This window comes from Coffea arabica, chromosome 11e (assembly GCF_036785885.1).
Source record: "Coffea arabica cultivar ET-39 chromosome 11e, Coffea Arabica ET-39 HiFi, whole genome shotgun sequence".
In the NCBI taxonomy this organism is placed as follows: Eukaryota; Viridiplantae; Streptophyta; class Magnoliopsida; order Gentianales; family Rubiaceae; genus Coffea; species Coffea arabica.
Window position 1 is genome coordinate 43,909,379 of NC_092331.1, and position 10,849 is coordinate 43,920,227.

General features: G+C 48.9%; 1 protein-coding gene across 1 annotated transcript; it reads right to left on the bottom strand.

Annotated features, from left to right (window-relative positions):
* Positions 1-4,699: 4,699 nt before the first annotated feature.
* Positions 4,700-5,482, bottom strand: LOC140021307 (uncharacterized). The gene has a single exon (XM_072072073.1). The coding sequence runs from the start codon at positions 5,480-5,482 to the stop codon at positions 4,700-4,702; it is 783 nt and encodes a 260-aa protein (XP_071928174.1).
* Between the last annotated feature and the right edge of the window lie 5,367 nt (positions 5,483-10,849).

Here is a 10,849-nt window from a genome sequence, read left to right on the forward strand (position 1 = left end):
CAAACTCAAGTAAGTTCCTTACCCCCTAGGCCAGTTGTACCTCCACTTTTCGGTCAAACCACGCTGTGCTAACCTTTTTTTCTTTCACCTCAGGCCAATGCCGTTGGAGCTGCCTTGGTGACCCGCTTCTCCGAGCTATCTCCCGACTTAGAGAAACTGCAGAAGCTGAATCGGGAGACAGAGCAGAGGCTTGCCCAAGCCCTTAAGGAGATGGATTCTCTTAAGGCCAAATTGAGCGAGACCGAGAAGGAGCTTGAAACAGCTCAGGTCCAGCTCGCCATCACCAGGTCAGAGCTGGATCAGAAGAGGACGGGCGTGGAGAAGCTGAGGGCGGACCATGCCATTGAGCTCTTCGGCACCGTCAGCCGGGAGCGCAAGAAGGTTGTTCGGGAGTTCATCTCCTCCGAACAGTTTGCCGAAGACGTTGCCCTCCTCAACCAGCCCATCCTTCAGGTCGGCTTCACGCGAGCCCTGGATCAGGTGATGGGCCTCAATCTGCCCAACTTCAACTTGGCTGACTTCAAGAACTACAATCCCGCAGCTGAGGAGAAACTGAACTGGTTTTTCGACGGGTACTGCAAGGAGCATGCCCTGAAGGACCTGGTGGGCCGGACCGACGTCGGAGCTGAGTTGGCGGAGGTTCCCTTGGAGGAGGGTGACACTCCCGGCAGGGCTCCCGGGAAGGAGCCAGTGGGCTAGGCTGGGCTTTAGCTAGGCTTTTCTCTTTTTTTTTTTCTTATATTTCGATAGGCTTTGTAATAGATAGGTTTTGAATGTATATATGAAATAGCATTCAATGAAAACTGCATGATTCTGACTTTCAATTTTTGCTTGCGTCGAACTCTAGCAATCAAAGCCGTATGTCGACCTCTCGGTCCGAGCACCAAATAGATCCACCCGGGCAACGTGCCGGCCTCATGGGTCGAGCATCCGTCAAACTCTAAACAACTAAATTGTCAAGGCCCACAAACCAGGGCATCAACACGCTACATCGAATTAATTCACGAGGTGCCGACCTCCTGAGTCGAGCACCACATTTTAAAGGCAGCCATGCCGACCTCCAGGGTCTAGCGTCAGCTCCCAGACTTTAACAAACTATATCAAATTAACTCATGATGTGCCGACCTCCTGAGCCGAACACCAGACTTTAAAGTTTTAAGCCACGCCGACCTCCTGGGTTGAGCGTCAGGTCCTCAAACTGCATTAATTTCCGGCGTACAGACCTCTTGGGTCGAGCATCAAACCCTCAAGGCAGCCATGCCGACCTCCTGGGTCGAGCGTCAAGCTCCCAGACTTTAACAAATTGCTTCCAAGTAAGTCACGGCTTGCCGACCTCCTGGGTCGAGCGTCATACTTCCAAGGCAGCCACGCCGACCTCCTGGGTAGAGCGTCGAACTCCCCAATTTTAACAAACTGCATCAAAATAGCTTATGACGTGCCGGCCTCTGGGGCCGAACACCAGACTTTAAAGTTTTAAGCCATGCCGACCTCTTGGGTCGAGCATCCATTCTCAAACTTTAAAGGCATTCCAGGCACTCCATCCCTTACCATTACCATCCATCCAGCCCCCCACTAGGACACTTAACATTGTCTGAGTGTGCTAGTGTAGGACCTAAACTTTAAAACAAAACGGTGTTGGTAAAAGGAAGGTTAAAAGCCTGACATTTATTCAATGACGAACTTGTACACGAATTCTGACCTACGAACAATCGCAAGTTCGAGAAGTGCCAAATGCGGGGTGTTTCCACTCCATCTAATTTAGCAAGCCTGCAGTAACCAGCTCGGCTTGCTTCGAGGACTTTGTACGGCCCCTCCCAATTCGGATCAAACTTGTTGGAACTGTGGGCTCGACTAACTGAATTCTTCCTTAGGACGAGGTCTCCCCGCTGGTACTATATTTTTCTCACCTTCGCGTTATGGTAGCGGGCGAGTTGACCTTTGTACTTAGCCATCCGTATCGCCGCTTCCTCGCGTTTGGCTTCTAGCATGTCCAAGTTATACCTCAACACCTCTTCATTGGTTGTCGCAACGAAGTTCTGTGTCCGAGGTGATGGGAGGCCGATCTCCGCTGGTACCACCGCTTCTGCCCCATAGGTTAGGGAGAACGGGGTCTCATGGGTGGCCGTCCTCGGCGTAGTGCGGTAGGCCCAGAGGACACTAGAAAATTCATCTAGCCAGTTAGACCGGGACAGTTCCAACCTAGTCTTTAGTCCTTGCAGAATGGTCCGGTTAACATTCTCCACCTAGCCGTTGGCCTGGGGGTGACCGACCGATGTGAAATGTTGACTGATCCCGAGCTCGGTACACCAGCTCCTGAAGGGGTTCTCAGCGAACTGTCGCCCATTGTCAGATATCAAGACATGCGGGATCCCAAAGCGGCAGATTATGTTTTCCAGAAGAATTTATGAACTGCTTTTCCAGAGATAGTAGCCAGAGGTTCCGCTTCCATTCACTTTGTGAAGTAGTCGATGGCCACCACAAGGTGTTCGTATCTCCCGGGGACCCGGGAGAAGGGCCCCAGGAAGTCTATTCCCCATTGGGCAAAAGACCAAGAACTATGGATAGGGACCATCTCCTGGGTTGGCTGGTGGCGCAGCGGGGCGTGTACCTGACAAACTCGGCATTGCTGAACTAGTGCTGCGACATCTTGAAACACTGAGGGCCAGTAGTAGCCTAGAAGCAGGCATTTTTTGGCCAACACCCGAGATCCCACATGTGCTGCGCATAAGCCTTAATGAACTTCTCAGAGGACATAGTCGCCTTCCTCAGGAGTCATGCACTTTAGTCAGGGGGACAGATAAGACCTCCTGTAGAGGATCCCCCCGGCGTAGGCGTATCTTGCAGCTCTGAGTTGGAGTCGGCGAGCTTCGGTTTTGTCCCCGGGAAGGACACCCGAGCTGAAAAAGTTCACGAGGGGAGTCATCCAGGTGGCCGAGCTGTCTATGGCCAAGACCTGGACCTGGTCAATGCTCTTCTGCTTGACTACCTCTACCAAGACTTCCTTACTCAGGTGGGCAAACGAGGAGAACGCTAGTTTCGACAGGGCGTCCGCACGCTTGTTCTGAGATCTCGGCACCCGCTCGATTTCAAAAGTATCGAACAGAGCTATTGCCTCTCGTACCTTAGCCAGGTATTTCTTGATGACCTCCTCCTTGGTTTCGTACTCACCGCGAACTTGTTGGACTACGAGTTGAGATTCTCTCCGGACTTTGATCGCGGTTATACTCATCTGGTATGCTATCTGCAATCCTATCAATAGGGCCTCGTACTCAGCCTCATTATTGGATGCCGGAAAGTCGAATTTGAGTGCGTAGGTCAGCTCTTCCCCGGTGGGTTAAGTGAGCAGCAAGCCGGCACCGCTCCCTTCTTTACTCGAGACTCCGTCTACGAATAGTACCCACGGCTCTTCCGGCCGTACCTCCGTGGGCGAAGAGCTTGGCCCAATCATGGACAAACTTGCTCCCTCGGCCAGGAAGTCTGCCAAAGCTTGAGCTTTGATAGCAGTGCGAGGCTGATAGCCGATGTCGTGCTCGGCCAGTTCGACGGCCCATTTGATCATTCTGCCCGAGACCTCGGGTTTTGTGAGTATCTGGCGTAAGGGTTGATCCGTCATGACAACAATGCTGTGGGTTTGGAAATAAGGTCAGAGCTTCCGAGCGGCGTGCACCAAGGCAAGGACCAATTTTTTTGCCGGCGTATACCGCGTTTCCGACCCTTGTAGAGCACGGCTGACGTAGTATATTGGCCTTTGAGCCCCTCTGTCCTCCCGCACCAAAACCTCGCTAACGGCCTCGTTACAGGCAGACAAGTATAGGAACAGGATTTCTCCCTACTCCGGGGTGATCAGAACAGGCAACTCAGTCAGGTATGCCTTTAGGTCGGTGAAAGCTTTATGGCATTTCTCAGTCCATTGAAAGTTCTTAGGTGCTTTCAGAATTTGGAAGAAAGGTAGCCCCCTTACCGCGGAGCGCGAGAGGAATCTATTCAAGGCAGCCATCCTTCCCGTGAACCGTTGGACCTCCTTGATGCTCTCCGGAGGAGCCATGTCCATGATGGCCTGTAATTTATCAGGGTTGGCCCGGATCTCCTCTCGGGAGATCAGGAAGCCCAGGAACTTTCCCGACCTAACCTCGAGAGTACATTTCTTCGGGTTCAGTCGTATTCGGCTCTCCCATAGGATGTCTAAGATCTCCCTCAAGTCGGGGATGAGCCGTTGATCAGTTCGATTTTTGACAATCATGTCATCCATGTAGACCTCCATGCTCCTGCCGATCTGATTTTGGAACAATTTGTTGACCAGGCGCTGGTAGGTAGTTCCAGCATTCTTTAGCCCGAACGGCATGGTCCGGTAGCAGTAAGTTCCTTCCTCCGTGATGAAGGAGGTCTTCTCCCGATCTTTCTCGGTCATCTCTATCTGATGGTACCCCTTGAAGGCATCCAAGAAACACAGAACGTCAAAATCCACAGTAGAATCTACTAACCTGTCGATCCTTGGCAAGGGGAAGCAGTCCTTCGGACAGGCGTTATTGAGGTCTGTAAAATCCACGCATATCCTCCAGGTCTGGTCCTCCTTTTTAACCAGGACGGGATTGGCTAACCAGGTCGGGTAGTGTACCTCTAGGATGATTTTGGATTTCAGCAGCTTGCCGACCTCCTTCCTGATCACCTCGTTCCTCTCTGGGGCAAAACTCCTCTTCTTCTACTTCACCGGCTGGAAGCGGGGATCTAAATTGAGGTGGTGGACGGCCAGGTCAGTCGGAATCCCAAACATGTCCTCAACCGTCCATGCGAAGACCCGAGAGTACTCCCTTAGCAGAGCCTTCAGACCCTCTTTTTCCTCCGGAGGTAACGACGCGCCGATGCGGAGGACCTGGTCAGGCCTGTCCTCTCGCAAGAGGAACTCCTCAACCTCGTCCAGGGTGCCCAACTGCCGGGCCTCCTCCCCCAGGGTGTAGGGCTCCAGGCTGGTCGTGTGGGCGACCACCTTCTCCTGTCCTCGGAGTATGGCCAAGTAGCAAGCCCTGGCCACTTCCGGATCGCCGTGCACCTCGGTTATTCCTCCCGGGGTGGGGAATTTGACGCTGAGGTGGAGCGAAGAGGGAATAGCCCGGAGGGCATTCAAGGCGGGCCGACCTAAGAACACATTGTACGGGGATGGTTGTTTAACCACCACGAAATTGACAGGGATGGTTCGGCATTTGGGCACCTGCCCTACCGTGACCATCAGGGTGATCATTCCCTCCGGGTTGATAGGCGGTCCAGTGAAGCCCACCAGGGGTGTCCAAACCGGGGTCAACTGTCCGTCCTCCAGACCGAGCTCTTTGAACACCCGGTAAAACAGGATGTCCACCGCACTTTCTTGGTCGACGTACACCTTTTTCACCCGATAGTTCTTGGTGACGACGTCTATTACAATGGCCTCGTGGTTTCCGGATGCCAGGGAAACCGCGTCCCTTGGTCCGAAGGTGATTTCCCCATCCATGCGCAGGCGTTTCAGGGAATCATCTCCCTTGGGGGGAGGTCGCCTGTTTTTCCGAGTTGTATGGCTGTCCCCCCCGTGGGACCCCCAGCGATGGTGTTTATCGCCCCTGCCAAGTTTTAGGTGTCCTGGTCGGGTGAGTTGCCCCGAAAGACGTCACGCCGTTCAGGGCGGTCGCGACGCTGGATCTCGCCCCTGTCTCCGCGGTAGGTGCGTCCTGGTTCTTGACCCGGTCGACCTTGCCGCACGAATCGTCCCAGGAAGCCGCGCTGAATCAGATCCTCGATTTCCTTTCGCAGGGCCCAGTATCTCTCCGTGTCGTGCCCGACGTCACGGTGAAAGGCACAGTACCGGTCCTGATTCCTTTTGTTCCGGGGGGTCCCCATCCTGGGCGACCGTTCCCCTAGACCTTACGCCTCCATGACGGCTAGGATCTGGGCCCTAGGCCGAGTCAGGGGGGTGTAGCCTTTCTCCGGAAGTGGCGGCTGAGCAGGAGCTTTCTCCTTTGAGAGTCGATAAAAAACGTTTTTCTTGGCCGGGATATCCTTATTCTCGGGGGGATTTCCCCGTCCTCTCCGATCTCCGAACTCCCGATCTGACTCTCTCTTCAGGCGGGCCGCCTCCTCTGCATTAGCTGCCGCATGCGCCCTGGTCAAGAGTTCCCCCAGGTCTCCGGGAGGCTTCTCGGACAGCTTGTAGAAGAGCTTCTCTGCCCTGAACCCGTTCATGAAGGCGGCCATGATCACCTTTTCATCCTTGTCCCTGATCTGCAAGCTCTCCATGTTGAAGCGAGTCATGAAATTCCTCAGGGACTCGTCCGGCTTCTGCCTGATCGCCATCAGGTGAGTCGCGTTCTTCGAATAAGTTTTCGAAGAGACGAAATGGGCGACGAACTGCCTAGCCAGTTCGGAAAAACTTCGGATGGACCTCGGCGCCAGGGCCTGGAACTAGAGCCGAGCCTGCCTCTTTAGGAACATGGGAAAGGTCTTGCAGCGGATTTCATCCGCGGCTGTTTGCAGACGCATGTGCGTCAGGAAGACCGAGAGGTGGTCCTCCGGATCGGTCGAAGCGTCATACAGTTCAATGTTCGGGATCTTAAACCTCCGCGGTAGTGGGTAGTCCTCTATCTCCCGGGTAAAAGACGAGGTGGTGTAGTTGTCCTCGTACAACTGTGGCCGCAAGATCTGCTCGAGATCGTCTCGAACAGGCTTCCACTGGGGAAGGTCGCGCGATCGGCTTTTGACAGAGCGGCGAGGGAGCGCTCAGGCTCGCCCCGCGCAGGCTTCCGTGGTGAGGGGTTTCTCGTTCTACTCCCCGCAGACCGTTCGCGGGAGTACCTCTCGCTATCCCCGACCACCGAGGCCCATGGGCGAGGGGGAATCCGTGGCCGTTTCCGTCTGGGGGGCTAGTCCCGTGACTCACCCTCCGTGGGGTCGGGAGTTGATTCCTTCTCCTTCCCCCTCGCCTTGGAGGTCTGCGCGCCCCCGGCTTCGCCTCCCTCCTTCGCCTGCCGGATCATATCCTCCAGCATGGGGAGGTTCTCTGTCACGAATTGGAGGATCTGCTGTCTTCGTTCTCCTGAGAAGGCTGAGCCTCCGGCGCCCCGAGCCGCCTCGGTCTCCTTTCGCTGGGATCTTTCGCCAGCCCCGGGATCGGTGGTTTCCATGGTTCGCTTAGAACGAGTTCTCGCCATCAACACAACTGCACTTACCTTTCGTTCCCACTGACGGCGCCAACTGAAGAAGCGCTGAGCTTCCCCGGACCGAGCTGACCTGATGAGCTAGGCGTGCTGATGGGAAGAACGTGTCCGACCCTGCAAAACAAACAGAAAGTGGTCTCTAGGGAGACTAACTGGGGAGCCCCGAGGTGATCCCCGAGGGCACTCCGACGGTCAAGTTAGTTTTCCGGTGAGTGAAGTTCACGGGAAGTAAAGCAGTCGGGAGTAATTGGCCAATAGTGAGCGTACCTTGTGCAATTGGTGTGCGTTACCATTTATACCTGCTTGTGAGTCCGACCTCTATACGTTTCGGGACTTGCCCGAGTTAATCTCAATCCCGCGCTGAGGGGGATTCTCCCCGCCCTCTGCGGGATTGTTTCCCGGAGCCTCTCGGAGCCCTAGTGGTGATGTGCCCCAGGACGGTTGTCAGGGGCCTGGGGCCCAAGGCCAGCTCGGCCGTTCCCGGGCTGCCACGTGTCTAGGCCCAGGACGGGGCCTCTGCACAAGGGTCTCTGGGCTTTTGGTCCGACTAATCCCGTGTGACCCTAGAGGAGAGGTCTTTCCTCCCGAACACGTTATCCCGGAGCTTGAACCAGGGTCGGCAGCCTTAAGGAAGAACTGGCCGAGCCCGAGCTACTCGGGGCTCGAACACGTTCTTTGAGGTTTTGAAAGGATGCATTTTTCGGTTCTTTCGGAGATCTCTTGCGAAGTGTTCATGCTACTTTTGGAATGGACCTCCGTTCGTTTCCGCACATTAGCGCTTTTAAAAGCATATAGTTAGATTTTTTCCTTTCTCCGACAGTGAAGTTTTGTAAGCCCTTTGGCGTTTCATGAGCTCGGTGTACTTTTTACTTGTGGGCTAATAAAATAAGGGGCTGATGCCACTCTTTTTTCAAAAGACAAAAAAAGGAGTATAAAACCACTTGATAGAGACAAAATTTTGGATAGACCTAATTAAACTCGTAGATCTGGTAATCCAAATTTTGCCACATCTTCAATACTTGAGTTAATGAGATGGTGTGACAAATTTTGAACTGCTAAATCTACGTAGACAGAGTCTACTCAAGTGTTTGATATTGACAAATATATGTAATGTTGTACTAAGAATAAAACTAAATAGTGTTAGCTCAAAAAAAAAAACTAAATAGCCTTGATGGAATTAACATGTGCTCTTAGTGTTGGAGAGAATTTCTCTTCAATATACTCCAATAATATTAATATAAAAATTATTTCAAAAATCAACACCATTCATAGTCTATTTTATTAGTTGTATTAGTTATATATAAAATTTCATGTGAAATTGACTAAGTTTCACCCTCTGATTTTTTTTCCACAAACGACAACATATTTCATTAATGTTAACACTAGGATTAATTACAAAAGGGGATACTACCCTCATTTCCTTCTTCCCTAACTCAATCAGCCATATTGGGAAGTCATGTTCCCATTCAATATTATGCACCAGTTTAACTGCAAAATGAGCTAGTGCATGGCTGATTTCGTTTTCTGTTCTAGGAATAAACACAAAAGAACACCTGTCAAAGCCTGTTCTAAGATCCTGTACATCTTCTAGAATAGTTGCAATGCTGTAATCATATTCACTACAATCCTGTACATCTTCTAGAATAGTTTCACCCTCTGATTGATACTTACAAATTTTATTACAATTTTGATTCATTTTTCATTCTTCAAATGTTTCGAGAAAATTGAACGCCAAGGTATTCACAAAAAGAATACCATTTTTAGTACGTTAATCTAGAGATCAAGAGAAAAATAATGACACAATTGGATGAATTTATGAGTTTAAAAAATTTTAGATAAAGGTAAATAGGTAATCCAGAGGGAGAATATTTGTTCTGCTACTCCAGGCTTTCACACCCAACGAAGCCATATACAGTTCAAGGTGGGTAATTACACCCCTTAACTTTGGTAAAAATCACGACAGCCTTAGGAAAATTGAGAAGATAAATTTTGCCCTCCCTCCTCCCCCAAATTTTGTAAAATTACTGTTTATAGTTGCATTGCCCCCTAAGCTATTAAGATATCATAATAATTATCTTTTGTTGGACTCTTGGATCTACTTTAAGTTATATAACCATTGATCCATTTGCATTGAAAGTTATTTGAAAATTTTACTTGACTATAGCAATTTTTTTATGTGAACTATTTGAGATGACAAAAATGTTGGAAAATGTATGTTAAGGCTAATAAGAAATATTTTTCTAAATTTTTTATGTTCTCAACTCAAATAAGTAGAATGGTCTTTTTGCTAAACTAAAGTCACAAAATTAGATTTAATGATACATGTAACAAAAATGTGTATCAAACAGTGTTATTAATTATGTCGAAACATGACAGTCACATATTGCGCTCTCTAATTTAGGGTCCTGGCTCCTCCATTGTTCACATCTTGCAGTCGAAAATAATACCCTTAACGTCACTAGTTGCTTAGGGAACGGTTTCACTTTTTTCATGGGTTGGAACAATTTTGATTGTTCAATTCATGGAGCTTTATATGCCACCCAACTATACTTATAGGATAGGGACCATAGTTGGGCAAAAAGGGGTCAAATCTTATCAAAATTCAACCCTCAGTTTTTCACTAAAACCCTTTTTTTTAATGATAATAGAATTTATTACCTAGTTAATTAGCCAGTAATTAATCCAAAACCAGATTGTTTTTTAGCTGAAAGTATTAAGAATTTAAGTCATTCTTTTCTTGTTTGGCAGCTTTTAGTCCCAATAGAACATCATGGAAATTTTTGGCTAGAGCGGCAGCTCTTCTATCTTAAGTCTACCGTAGAATTTTTTCAAAAACATGAGAAGTTTAAATCGTAGAGATACCTAATTTGTTGGCTTTTTTCTGCAAACAGGGAAGGGAGAAAAGCGAAAAGATCATTGACATTATTGCTAGGCCAAGCCTAGTGTTTGGTCCCTTTCAAATTTCCAACTCCAGAAAATAATACTAATAATAAAAATATAATATTAAAACTCAAAACAACAATCACTTGTGTTTGGATGTATATATTGTAAAAATTCTGAAAATCTTTTAGTAATTGTCGTTGCGGTTGGTTCCCCTAAATCGGGTCTTGGATTGAGTTGCGTTATCCGAACCCACTTTGGCTGGACAGATCTTCCCAAGCTCATCAAACTCAAAGCCGCCTTGCTGGTGGCTCCACGCTATCTCCGACAAGCAATTACTATAACCCATCTCGATCTTTTTTTTTTTTTTTTGTCATTCTCTTTTATATAAAGTGTATACAGGATTTCATCTTATCTAATTTAAATTCACCAATTGATTTAGTAAATGAGGTCCCATATTTATGTGTATCTTTCACCTAAAATAACATTTGTATCTATAAGCTTCACTGCTTTGCATGAAAGATAGGGCCCAGTTGTTCAAACGTGAAACTGCAAAGTTAGAAGTTAAAATCCCGTTTTGAATCGCTGTTTTTAAATTTTTTTATAAAAAAATATACCGTAACAATTTGATACAAGAACCAATTGGTTGGATGGGTGTTTCTTGTGGGTCTCGCTTAGATTGCTCTTCTTGGGCCGGTTTAATTGTTAATTCCGGTGTGTTTAGTCTAATTATAGAATGTGTGTGTTTATTTCAGTTTCTGAAAAAAAACAATTTGATACAAGAAAAAATA

Coding starts and splice junctions, on each gene's coding strand:
- LOC140021307 (XM_072072073.1), bottom strand. CDS start 5,482: ATGGATGGGGAAATCACCTTCGGACCAAGGGACGCGGTTTCCCTGGCA.